Source organism: Conger conger, chromosome 5 (assembly GCF_963514075.1).
Source record: "Conger conger chromosome 5, fConCon1.1, whole genome shotgun sequence".
Classification (NCBI taxonomy): domain Eukaryota; kingdom Metazoa; phylum Chordata; class Actinopteri; order Anguilliformes; family Congridae; genus Conger; species Conger conger.
This window is the reverse complement of record NC_083764.1, coordinates 16,667,427-16,681,637: the sequence shown is the minus strand read 5'-3', so window position 1 is coordinate 16,681,637 and position 14,211 is coordinate 16,667,427. Positions and strand designations below refer to the sequence as shown.

The window sequence follows — 14,211 nt, the reverse complement described above, 5'->3', positions numbered from 1 at the left end:
CTCACACAAAAGCTGTGAATTGCAACACATTTTATATTGTAGAAATAATGTGAGAATGATTTAAAGAACCAGTGTGTGCAAGTTCTCCATATTCTTGAGCATGATTTCTAAATATCTCCACCTAACATTTTCTGCCTCATTTCAGCTTTTCACTAGACTGCAATCCCACATCTCAGCAATAGGTTATTTTTCATTGCAAACTTTGTGTCAAGGCTCTGCCTTTCATCACACCCTGTTGTAAGCCAGCCAAAACAACAGGGAGTTACTTCAAACAACAAAGCAAATGCAGTAGACCAAATGCTGCAATGGCATGCAATATGAGCAATGGCAGCACAGGAGCGACAATATTCAAAGCGAGCAATGCAGTAGAAAGAGCCAGGCAGCGCTGTGGCTTTAACATGCAGAATGAGCCAGGCAGCAGGGCAGCTTTTGCATGATTTCCAGAACAGGGCAATTCAAACAGTGTAGCTGCAGCTAGCAGGCAGCACAATGTGGCAGCGTGCTCATTAACAAGGGCCTGAACAGGTAAGGTTGGTGGTTTATGCAGCACCTCCCATAAGAGTAAACATCATGTGAGGGGGTGGTGGCGATTCTCGAGTTGTCTGCCCAAACCGCAGGCTTCGCATCATAATAATTACTAAGTCAATCAGCTTTATAAAAAACTGCAGGCACTGTTGATATTATAAATGAAATTATTTTTTTCAAATATGCGGGCACAATTTCTTAACAATGCAAATGTAAACAGAAAGTTTACATTGCCCGGTATTGGACATTAAACTTTAAATGAAGAGGTTATGGTGGATGATGATCCCCTGGTGCTTAAACCCAAACATGCATGCATACATGCATAGACACACACGAGCACACATGATTCCCAAAAGGTCCAATAAATCCAGGTCTGATATTCTTAAAAAATATCAGGACTTTACCTTCCCTGCTGAAAATTCCAGCTAAAATTCCATATAAACAAAAACTGTATTGCAGAAATTACAAAAAGTGTCATAAGTTTTACCATGGAGAATCACTGACACTGACATAAATTGTGAAAACGAGAAGGCACTTAATGGGTCTAATTGAAAAGCAGAAAATGTTTACCAATCCTATAGTTGTTGTGGTGAGAACATTATGCTTACCACTCGCAAGGCATGACACGTATTCTTAAAATATTATTTGGCCATGAGCCATTTTTCATGCAAGACAAGCTAAACGTTTGATTATATTTTGTTAGTATAAGTATGGTTAGTACGTTTTGTGGAACCAAGTATAGAAACATTTAAACAAAAAAATAATTACCTGAATTATAGGCTGCACATAATTCATTTGACAATACTTTGCGTTCACATGCACCATAACATATGCACACATGCGCACGCACACGTACCCAAACAACATAGTCGTTCTTTTATGGCTTAGTGTTTGTCTAATTCTTGGAACGATAATACATTTTTGAGGGTAACGAGGGTAAACACCTTTTGCGCAACCTCAGAAAAACCTTCATGGCCGTGTTCAGAAATAGCCTGAAGTGCATCCATGAATTTGTAGTTCTGGCGGGGAATGATCTCTGGTAATAATGATGCGGTGCTGCTGGTGTTTTCAACTTCGTTGACCATACTGCATTGCGTATGATAGCCAGTGGTTGGGTCAACGTATATAGCTTCAGACTGTGCATGTTTTCTAGGAAGTATTGAACGACGGGTTGTTTCATAATACAGTCAGCAAAGCTTTGCGAAACTTGAGGAAAATGTTAATTTGAAGTTTTCAGACTTATATAAACAGGGAACTACTGGCATTCATTGACCTTCATTAATATTCATTTTAACGAAATATTCAATTTCTCTTTTCTATAAAACTGATTTGCTATTGTACAGTTAGATAATATCTAAAGTTATACAAGACACGCAGGCTATCCCTTTGTAGACATTTAACATTAGCTACCGTTACCGGCTTTCAGACAGTCAAAACGTCACATCGATTCTGTCAAGAAATCTTGCACCAGATAAAGACGACTCATCGTACGACTGCGTAAGTTTCACTGACAGTTGACCATGGCAGCACTGGTCAGCGGTGTATCTCAAGAAAAACTACGTCAGTGGAAACAAAAAGCCGGCGACTATATAGACGAAGCCAAGGACAAGCTCTATGCTCTCAGCAAAGACATATGGAGCTGTCCAGAGCTTGCCTATGAAGAAAAACAGTCCCACGACAGACTCGTACACTTCTTCACAGACGAACAGGGATGGACTGTAGACAGTCACTACAAGCTGGAAACAGCATTTCGGGCGACTTGGGGACCCGTTGGTGGCAAAGAGGGTGATGTCGTTGTTAATGTTGGTCTACTTTGTGAATACGATGCATTGCCCGGTATTGGACATGCATGTGGACATAACCTTATCGCAGAAGTGGGTGCTGCAGCAGCCCTTGGACTGAAGGGTGTGTTGGAAAGCATATCCGAGTGTCCTGTCCGCGTCAAGGTAAGATGTGCGGACGATGTTTTCTCTCTTCAGTTAATTCCATTTTGTAACTTGTATCACCCCGTAAAGTGATTTTTGTAAAGTGTATTTTGTATCACCCCGACAAGTAATTTTTGAATCCCTTCTTTCAATGTAGCGTTCTATATGCCATTGTTTGCGTGTGTTTCTCTTGAAAATCTATACTTACACCTTTTTGTGGTTTTATTTTTCAGAATGTATACTTTTAAATCCTAAAATAACATTTTTGTCCCTCATTGAAGTAGATTGAATCACATGATTGAATCTAAAATTATTCAATTATATTTGAGATATTATTTATTATATTATTTAGAGTTGCAATATAAGCTCCAGAATTATTGTCACCCAGGGGCGTTCCCCTGACAGAAAATTGCTGTGGGCCCCAATTTCCCTTTTTCGTTCATATACACTCAGTGAGCACATTATTAGGTATTTATTAGACTTATTTGTTTAGAATTGTTGAAGTTCTGCTGCTGTAGCCTATCCACTTAGAGGTTAGACATGCTCTTCTGCATACCATTATTGCAGTGTGTGCAATATTTGCTTTACTGTCGCCTTCCTGTCAGCTTTGACCAGTCTGGCCCTTCCCCACTGACCTCTCTCATTAACAATGTCCACAGAACTGCTGCTCACTGGATGTTTTTTGTTTTTCACACCATTCTCTGCAAACTCTAGAGACTGTTGTGTGTGAAAATCCCAGGAGATCAGCAGTTTCTGAGATACTCAAACCACCCTGTCTGGCACCAACAATCATTCCATGGTCACTTGGATCACATTTCTTCTCCATTCAGACATTTGGTCTATATGGGCGGCCTGTAGCGTAGTGGTTAAGGTAAATGACTGGGACAGTAGCCACATTAAGATCCGCACAGCCGTTGAGCAAGGCCCTTAACCCTACATTGCTCCAGGGGAGGATTGTCTCCTGCTTAGTCTAATCAACTGTATGTCGCTCTGGATAAGAATGTCTGCCAAATGCCAATAATATAATGTAATGTAATGGTCTGAAAAAGAGCCGAACCTGTGACCACGTGTGCATGCTTTTATGCATTTAGTTGCTGCCATATCATTGGCTGATGAAATATTCGCATTAACTAGCTGGAGTACGGGTATATCTACTAAAGTGGCCACTGAGTGTATATATATTGCAAAAATATAGCAAATTGTTTAATTGAAATAATTCTGAAATAATGCAACCAACTAACCTGTCCACATCCTGTTTTACATGTGGGCTAAACACTGAAATAGTAACTGATCTACAAATGACTTCACAGCAAGTGTCAATGTAATCTACATTTCCTTGTCATTGCCATAGCTGGCAGTTGATGAAGGCCACAGCAGTGTCAATAAATAGGTCTATATGATGCACACACCACTCCCTCCATGCATTCACAGGCTATTTATACACATGCTTAGTAAACATTCAATACAAATGAGAAAAAGGGGCATCTTAACTTTCAAAACACTTTAAAGCTATTATTATCAAATAGAATAAGGTAATATGCTATTTACTTTCTTTGAAATGTGTGCTGTTTAAATTTTAGAAACTGTGGCACACACTTTGCGTGGCTGGATACACAAATAACATTGGTAGCTAACTTTAACAACTATGAACAGCATATCTAGGTAGGTGGTTGCAGTTTGCAGCAAATGATGTGCTTGTGGTCCCCATTAAAGCACAAACTATCCTGCTGCGCAGACTGTCTTCAATCTAAACAACGTTATTAAACAGCATTAGCAAGTTCTGCTCACCTTTCTTCTGAAATAAATTAGTAAAAAATTGCCTTCCTTCATGTTCCTTTCTTTTTCTAATCTTTCCCTTTCTTTTCTTTTTTTTTTGCTCCCTTCTTGGGGAAAGGCATAGTTGCATCTAGTACACTTTAATCAGAGCACAACACTTGTCTATAGCTTCAGCTGTCTGAACCATGTTAGGGACACATTTTGCATGCAGGGGTGGACTAAACCATTTTGCGCCTTGTGAAAGGGGTGACAACTATTTTTATTCTCTCAACCAATTTATTTAGCCAATTTGGATGTAATTATGATACTAATTACTTAGAAATAAAAAATTGCAAACAAAAACCATTCCAGGCTTTTCAAGGGCCCTCTCCCCATTCGGACCTTGGGTAGTCACACCCCATCCCACTACCACTTTTCCCCCCCAACAACCAAGGGTTAGCACCCTTAAGAAAATGGCTGCATATAATAAACAACATGGATAGTGATCTATGGGATATATGGGAAAACTATATACGTTTATTTCAATATATTTACTCTCATGTTTAAATGTTTCCTGTTTAGTAATCTATTTTTTTCTGAAAAACACAGGTGCCAAAATTATTGGCAGCCCAAATAATTATTGTACACAAAATAAACCAAAGTGAAATTGGCAATACAATTTTACATAATTTTGTTAATCTCAGTCTAAAGGAACCATATTGTCATTCCACCACTTCCTGTTTCACTAGAGTATAAAAATGAGGTAACAAGCATGCTAAATTCCTTTGTCAACCATCAGCATGGGAAAAGCCAAAGAACTGTCAATTCAGAAGACACAGATGGTAATTGACCATCCCAAGTTGGGTAATGGGTTCAATAAAAATACATAAACTGTTACACATACTACTGTAAGGGCAATGATAAAAAGACGTGAAACAGACCAAATGGATGCAAATTTGCCCGGAAGAGGACACAAGTGCATATCATCCACTTGGATGGTGAGGAAGATGGTGAGGGAGTAACCCAAGGATTGCAGTTTAAGAATTGCAGAGTTTGGTTGTGTCATGGGGTCACCAAGCCTCAAAAAATAAAAACATAAAACTCGTTGGAAGGGTGGCACAGAGACCCAGAGGCCCATACTGAGCACAATAAACAAAACCAAGCATCTTGAGTTTGCCAAACTTCATTGGAATTATGACTGGAAGAGAGTGCTATGGTGAGATGAGACCAAAATTTGATGTTTTGCCCATACACACCATCAATATGTTTGGTAGCAAAATGCAATGTGTACAAGGAGAAGCACCTCATACCTACTGCCAAATATGGCAGACCTGTGGTCTGAGCTGAAAAGGATATCAAAAATTGAAATTACGGAAAAGAGTCATAGCTATCATCTTTGCCAGACGAACGTTTGAAAACACACATTACAGTATACTCTCAGAGCAGGCTCAGCCAAACATGATAATATTTTGGTGACAGTTTATCATTTCATAAAACTTCAACAGAAGACAATTCTGTATTCCGAGGACTCCCCTTTTGAAGATGTGGCCCACTGAATCAGATAGTTTCACCGGAGTGTTCTTCTCAGAGAGATTATACCCTTATATGGCATATGCCTGTATCACAAAACACTTGCTTGTTGTCTCATTCTATCTGAAAACATCTTCCGTGAGTGACATTTCTTAGACTGTTACCATACCAGCTTAACAAGCTTTTTATTTGCCTGAACAAGGCATTTCTCTAGGTGGAAGACTGCAAGCTTCTGAAGAGGGGATGGGGCATCCTGCCTTCAACTGTAGTCCTAAAGCACAGCGCTGTGAAGGTTCTGTCATGCATCTTAGCAATGTGTTGTGTCAAAAACACCATCACATAGAGCTCTTTTGAAGTTGCTTCATCGTCATACCATGTTTGGAATAGCAGATTGTCACATTAATGTGATATCAGCCTCAATTTGTTAACCCAACGAGGGGGCAGGAAAATTATACTACTGCTTACACTGCATTGTAGCATATTGTGAGTATGCTAGTAGTGTTTTGCCGAATGCGCATTTCCGGTATGCATTTTTGGATAGTGGTACCATCACATGGGGCAGATGTGGTTAGATTCTGTGCAGCCAGCTGGTTCACATTTAATCTGCCTCACTAGTCGAGTACTCATTCTTTGCATTTGTTCAATATTTAAAATATAGGTACACTGGAGGTAATTTTCTGCTCTTTAAGGAACACACTTTCAAAATATTCCCTGAGAAAATAATGTTCTTTGGGTACTAACAAGCAAAAAAAGGTACAAATGAATTATGTATTCCTGTCTAGGGGTGCACTTTTATGTACCTGTTGGGTACCACCCCAGTAAAAAGAATTGTATCTTTTTAAGCAGTTTTGCATACCCTTTTCCCCCCTGAGAGTGTCGGTGAGCTTGTAAAATATTTTCAGTGAAAACACTGCAGTGTCGAGAGCACTGTTACTGGTTAACTTATTTATTATCAATCCTCCATATCACTGCTTTTACATTTAGGAATTGTGGCTGTTTAATCTTGGCAGCCTCAGTACTGGCAGTAAATATAAAATGCATTAACTTGGAGTATAAGGGATTAGTTCCAACATTTTACTGTGCATCATACGTTTATTTCAAAAGCATAAATAAGGTCAGTTTGAGAAGATGTCTTTTCAGACATCAGGTTTCTTGTGATTGCTGATTTCACTGTAAAATCTGTGTTACCTGGAGTAACTTTAGCAAAGCAGTATCACAGAACTTTAAAACTGTACCTGAAATCTGTTATTACTACTTCTGTACAGATGTCATTATGTACAGTATATCAGAACTAATCAAATAACTTATCAATACACAGCATTGTAGCTACAAACAAGAGTGCTGTATTATTAAGTTATGTAAATTATTATTATGTAAAGTATATATATATATTAAGTGTCAATGTGTGAAATTACGTTGAAACAACTTTTTTAAGGAATGTGTGCTTTAGTGGATCAGGATTTTTGTGTGGCTGATTTAAGATCTTCAGTGTGCATTAATGTTGTGCTGCGTTAGGTCCAACGAGAGTTGCCCAACCTCACATCTTCCAGGCAAACATTATAGCTGTTTGTAAGTTGTCCTGCATATTACTTAGTAACATAAAGCATGTATCACACTATATCAAGGAACATTTTCAGGCTTTGGGACTTTAGATTTAAATATGGCCATCCCTAATGTTTAATTCCCTAAGTCTAGACTTTTTAATGAGAAGAATGCACATAATTCCTGGAGTGGGCCTACATTTCTAGAGACTGCTGGTGTGCAGGACTGGCTTCTATACTTAACTGTCTGTAGAAGTTCAGAAAGAGACCGGTAAACGTTCAGAAAGAGAGGGTCACGGCATACGAAGAGTGAGTGTCTTCATGACTGAGTGACTAAACGTTCTCCTGTGTTCTTTCTTCAGGTGACTGTGCTTGGAACCCCTGCAGAGGAGAATTACGGGGGGAAGATCGATTTGATTCTGGCTGGGGCCTTCGAGGGCATGGACATGGTGTTCATGGCCCACCCTTCCCAGGAAGATGCTCCATACCTTCCGGATGTGGCCGAGCATGAGTAAGCTTTGATCATCACACTGACCACAAAGATTGGCTTCTCCATTGAACATGGGATATATGCAACATATATACTCTCAGAGGAATTTAATTGTATTTAGAAATGTAACCAAAATGTAAGAAATTATTCTAGCTAAGTTTTATAAAACTGAAAATAAAGAATGCTGGCTATTTATTTTACCTGGGAAGAACCCAAGTGCACAGCTATGATAAATACATGTTCAAGTTTCTGTTAAAAGCAAAGGAGGTTAAATTCTGAATTCAGTGAATGAGTTGAGCACCTTGTGTCCCTTGTTTGCTGCTGCAAATGCTTGCACCCAGCCGAATGTTGAAATCACAAAAATGTGAAGTGCTCCACTGCAGCTTAGCAAACACAAGATCCAGGTTACAGTGCTGTTATAAGACCGCATACATCAGTCCAGAGTATCCGATTGGTACACTGCTGAGATTATTTCTAGAGTAATTTGGTTGAAATGCAGCTAAAAGTGGAGGCAAAATAATCTCTAGAACATTCTAAAGTCAAAGAGCCATTCATAAACTGCAACTATGATCTCCATCCATACTGTATTACTGCCTTAACCATCATACGTCTATTTTGCTTGCTTGTGAAAGGTACCTGCGTGATCTGTTTCTTAGATTAATGATAATTATTTTACAGAGGAACACAAAATGATCTGGCTTCCCTGTACAGTACAACTTTGTACAGTACTTTGAATACCAAAATCCTCATTTGCAGGCCTGCCAACTGTTCATTCAAATATGCCATGGTGTAAATATGGTGACTGGATATTATATTGATATATATATTGCAAATGAATCAGAAATTGCCATATATTGTTTATCATTTGTTATTGTACACTATTTGGGCTCATATCATTTGTTGCCTGTTTAATACACTCACTGGGCACTTTATTTATTTTATTTTTCTGCGGCTGTAGCCTATCCACTGAAAAGGTTTGATGTGTTGTGTGTTCAGAAATGCTCTTCTACACACCACTGCTGTAATGTGTGCTTGGTGTTACTGTCACCTTCCTGTCAGCTTTGACCAGTCTGGCCATTCTCCTCTGACCTCTTTCATGAGCAACACGTTCATGCTGGCAGTTTTCAGTTTTTCGCAGATAAAAGATTACAGTTTGGGAAGTTGACATTGACCAAACCCAACCTGCCAGACATTGATGAATTTCTTTTCGTGTCATATTTAGGAAAAGTGCTGATTTAGTTGAGGTATAACTCTGTGACAGCTGACAGAGACAGGGGAGTAAATCAGTTGACGGCTCCATCAGTGACAGGGGGTGCAGTTGGGGTTTACTTTACAGCTGCGGGTTTCGAGTACCCCGTCCTCCTCTCAGAATAAGCCCGCAGCGTGGGGCCCCGTCTGTGGTTTTTATTTTCAGCGTGACGGTGAGGTACCATGGGAAAGCTTCGCATGCCGCGGCGTACCCCTGGGAGGGGGTCAACGCTCTGGATGCAGCTGTCCTCGCGTACAACAACCTCTCTGTGCTCAGACAGCAGCTGAGGCCCGACTGGAGGCTGCACGGTGAGGCCATCTCCAGCTAGACAGTTTAAAGTTTAAACCTTTGGGCTAATATGGCTAAACCGTGTTAGTAATTAGATTACATTTGTCTATTGTCTATTGTGCTCTGTCCAAGTGTACTTCGCATCGACCTATCTCTGTTTGGAAGTCACATTAAAAACCATGTACAACAATGTGACTAAATGCGTTAACCTACCCCTTTCGCAAGTTCCTAAACAATTCACATTTTTCCTCAAGCATAACACTTACAATCTTCCTAATCTTGACCCTAACTGTAACTCTAATTTGAATCATAAAAACATTTTCTAGCCCTTGGAGTTTTTGAAATATTTTCTGTTAAATTGATGAGAAAAACTTGACACATCATGAATTCAGTAAAATAAATCCAAAGTATTGTGTTTTAAGACATTTATTTAGAAAAATGTGTTTCACTGAAAACATGGCAAAATACATACCATACCATGTTATTTCTATGTGGTTCTGTACTGTAGGTATCATTAAACATGGTGGAGTAAAGCCCAACATCATCCCAGCCTACACTGAGCTGGAGTTCTACCTTCGCACCCCCAAGCGTCACGACCTGCCTGCCATCAGATCCAAGGCAGAGATGTGCTTCAGGTCTGCGGCCATGGCAACTGGTTGCCAGGTAAGCCTTAGAATATTAAACCACATTATGGGCCAGACACAGATTAAGCCTAGTGCTTGACTAAATTCGATTTTGTCTAGGACTAATTTTAATCGGTGTTGGTATTTTAACGGCATATAGTATATAACCTGTGACCACTGGTTATACAGCGCAAGGTTTTTCATGTATTAGTTATGTAATATCGATTATTACCCATGATTGACCAACAATGGTAAAAAAATTCAGCAAAGCAAATTGAACTTAAAGCCTGTGTTCCCTCTATTCTTCTCCACTGCCTTTTGTAGGTGGATCTCGAATACGCCAAGCACGAGTACCACAACATCCTCCGTAACAACACCCTGGACAGGCTGTACAAGACGAACGGAGAGGCCCTGGGCATCGATTTCACCACGGACCAGGAGGTGTTGACCACGTCCTCTGGTAAGAGAAAACCGCTCGGCATTTTGTTCTCTGTGGATACGACGGGATACGGACGGAGCGATTTGAGAAATGTGTTTACAGCTTTCGGGGCCATCGGCCTTGCGCTTCGGATGAATCGAGCGAACATGTTGCAGAGCTTGCACCTGCTGCACAGAGCTATTTAGGTCATGGTTGTACCGGGCGGCCATAAGGGGGCGCTTTGTCTTCATGTACACTGCAGGTCACACGTGGCCATTTCAGCAAAGGCAGCCAAAATAGAAAAAGAGGCTGCAGCCTCAAACGTCATGGCAAATCCCCGTAACTGTGTCAGGTGCAAGCGTTCTGGCTGGCTGTGACGCATTCACGACAAGGAAAGCACATTTCACTGCCGTCTCTGTGTGAACAGTTGCTTCTTGGTGTGTTAAATGGAACAGAGACCAATTGTACATGGAACTGTTGTTAGGTGTGAATAGAAGAGTAGATGAGATATAGAATATAATAGAATATACTTCATTGAACTCTGTGGGGTAATTTGTCCTTTTAACCCATCCTAGTTACTTAGCAGCCACAGTGCAGCAGGACCAACTCCAGTTCTGAGGCCAGTGCCTTGGTCAAGGGCAGGGGGATACCTAACCCGACGTGCATGTCTTTTGGAGTACCCAGAGGAAACCAACGGAAACACTAGGAGAACATGGAAATGTTGGAAATGGAATCCACTGGGATGTCCTATCCCTCTAGCATGGACACACACCCATTAAAATGTCAACATACAACCAGCCATGAGGATGTAATAATTTTCTCATGTCATGGTTTTTCTTTCAGGTTGCTTTCTTTTTCTTGACAGAAGCTGAATAAAATCGCAGTTACAATCTTGTGTTAAAATCTCCGCAGGCTCCACCGATTTTGGAAATGTGTCTTATGTGGTTCCTGGGATCCACCCCTACTTTTACATCGGCTCTCAGGCCCTGAACCACACGGAGGAGTATACAGCGGCAGCTGGTATGTGTGGACACAGGAAACAAATGTGACCTTTTGTCTGTCGACCCCCAATGGCACAACCAATAAGCTCTCTCCGGGTGGTGGTCTTTTATTCAAAGAACTAAGAACCATGGGTGCATCCCAATACTGTAAAAATGTATCATCCATTCCTCCACTGCCACCTTGTCTCCTATCCGGAAGTATGGAGGGAGGAGATGAGTGGAGGAAAGGAGGATATATTTTTGGTGCGTATTGAGATGCACCCAATGTGTGATATAGCCTAGAGAAGGGCTGATGAACTCCAGGTCCTGGGGGCCACAGGTATTTGCTCCAACCATGCACTACACCACCAGATTTCACTAATGAGCTTACTCACTGAAATAAACAGGTGAAGTAATTAGTGAGATTGCGAGGAAATACAGACGCTTGTGGCCTGCAGGACCTGGAGTTGAGTAGCGCAGGCAACACTCTTACTCTCTGTGAAAATATTCTGTGTTGTTTTTTTAACTGAGTTGTCCTCTGAGGGCGGAGACTGGTAAATGTTAAAGGCGGTGTTTCCTAAACGCTTGCAGGCGCAGAGAAGGCCCAGTTCTACACCCTGCGGACGGCCAAGGTCCTGGTCATGACCGCCCTGGACGTGCTCTTCTGCCCCGGGGTGCTGCAGCGGGTGCGGGCGGAGTTCAGCGAGGCCCTCCTGAAGGACGAGAGGGAGAGGAAGAGAAGGGCGGGCGGAGACAGCTCCGAGCCCAAGCACTGCGGGGGTGCGGCCGCGTTGCACTGAAGCGCAAGCGTCTCTTTCCACGCCCGCGGTCCACTGGGGTCTGTCCATTCACAGTAACACCACAATAACACCTCACAGCCAGACTCGCTCACAAGCACAGGCAGGTTGTACTCCTCGTCAGCCAAACTTCCCCTTTCCATTCATTTCATTCAACAGTCGCGACTGGTGTTTGATTGTGAGTGAAACTGTAATTGAAAGAAGAATAAATGTTGATTTGATTCAGGCCTTTTGATTCCATCTCTGTTGCAGCTCTGCTGGTATACTCTCCAAGCAGCTCAATGACGTTATAATGCAGTAGTACTGGCACAATTATGGAAATACTGTGCTTTTATCTGTGCCTTTTCTTCTGTTGTTGTTTCTCTGAGGCATATACATCTATGTAGACAATGTAACAAATATAAGTTTATGGAGAAAAGTACTGGACATAGAAATAAACTTTATGCTGATTTTACATTTTCCAATAGTAAGATAGATTGGACTGTTTAGTTATGTAGGTATGAACTAATATGAACAGGATAGGAAGGTGTAATGAGTATTACACAAATGGTAATTATTTCTTCTTTTTTTAATGTTGATATTACACTTATTACAGATTACATGTATTGTGACAAAAAAGGAAATTGTTGCAAAATATTGCATTAATCCTCAAAATCTCTTTATAAATGCAGTGTTTCCATAATTTGTGTCAGTGCTGTAAGACTATGCTAACATTTGCGCTAGCCTGTAATGGTGGTACGCTAATTCAGAATTAAATATAAGATATATAAAGTGCCCTGAATAATGGCAACTGCTAAATATAATGCAAATTATATAATATAATGCAATACCCCTTCATCTTGACCCTGGGATTCCACACATTGTTACCTCATTAAATACCCTTACGGAAATGTGATATGTTTGAAAATACATTGAAATAAACAACATATTGCAAGATTTCACGATATATTGGTAAATATATGGATGATTCCCACTTTAGGATATTATAATGTATTATATTGCATTACATTACATGGCATTTAGCAGACGCTCTTATCCACAGCGACGTACAACAAAGTGCAAATCAAACACTAGAACAAGTGCAAAGAGGACCTGAGAAGATTCTTTCAGAATGTCCACATATTTAGGATGTAATAGTACATTCCTTTTGGTAAGGGTATATAATTAAAATATCACACTAAACTATGTTGTTTACTTCACAGTGACCCCCATGCAAAGTCACAAATATACTGCATACAGGACAAACTTATTTGATGGTTGAAACACAGGGTACTCTTCAAGGGGTTATAAACAGTTGTGTGTTCAGGCAGAATGTAATATTCCTTAAGCAATACTATTGAATGACTGCACTGTATTAAGTGAATGCTATATTTTAATAAAGCACTGCAAAACATAACCAATATAGATTGCAGGTCGTCTGTGTTAATGTGCCATCATTTGTTCAGATTTCCCAAGTTTGTGTGAAGAACCTGTTTCGAGTTCACGTTTGGAAGTTACTTGGTACTTGTTACTTAGACTAATTATAACCATAAAGTCTTCATTTTGTCCCTATGTCAGAGTTTAAACTAGCAAGTTTTGTGAATTATAAAAACCAGATGAAGAAAACTGCACACAAAAAGTTCTCACCAGTTACTGGATTTATTAGCTATTGCTCTGGTGTCTTAAAAACAGTTTGATGTATTGAAAAACCTAAACGTGTTTGGCTTCAAAGATAGAAACTAAGCACATCAACACTACTGTTCCATGGAATGAATGTCTCTTGCATACAACCACAACATGATACAAACTAAAAAGAAAATATTTTTACTTGGTATATATTTCTCTGAAAAACTAAAGAAATTAGTTAACTTAAAAAAGTGTCAAAAATGGCTAAACTTAAAGTTTTCAATAATGGAGACATCATCTCCACGCATGTTGTAAAAAATTCCAAGAAATATATTGGTGATTGTTATTGATTTACATATTTTCTCATCAAAGATATGGTCCCATAAACTCTTGAAAAGTAATTAATACTACAAAACATACTTAGTAGTAATGATTAACGGCAAAACATAACAGGGTTCTTATAAAGTACTGTGGAGAATGACAAG

General features: G+C 40.0%; 1 protein-coding gene across 1 annotated transcript; it reads left to right on the top strand.

The window, feature by feature from the left end:
* The first annotated feature begins 1,643 nt into the window (after window positions 1-1,643).
* Window positions 1,644-13,525, top strand: LOC133129809 (xaa-Arg dipeptidase-like). The gene is made up of 7 exons (XM_061244138.1): window positions 1,644-2,471; window positions 7,639-7,787; window positions 9,181-9,323; window positions 9,812-9,966; window positions 10,251-10,386; window positions 11,257-11,364; window positions 11,916-13,525. The coding sequence occupies exons 1-7, from the start codon at window positions 2,046-2,048 to the stop codon at window positions 12,122-12,124; spliced, it is 1,326 nt and encodes a 441-aa protein (XP_061100122.1). The 5' UTR covers window positions 1,644-2,045; the 3' UTR covers window positions 12,125-13,525.
* The last annotated feature ends 686 nt before the right edge of the window (window positions 13,526-14,211 follow it).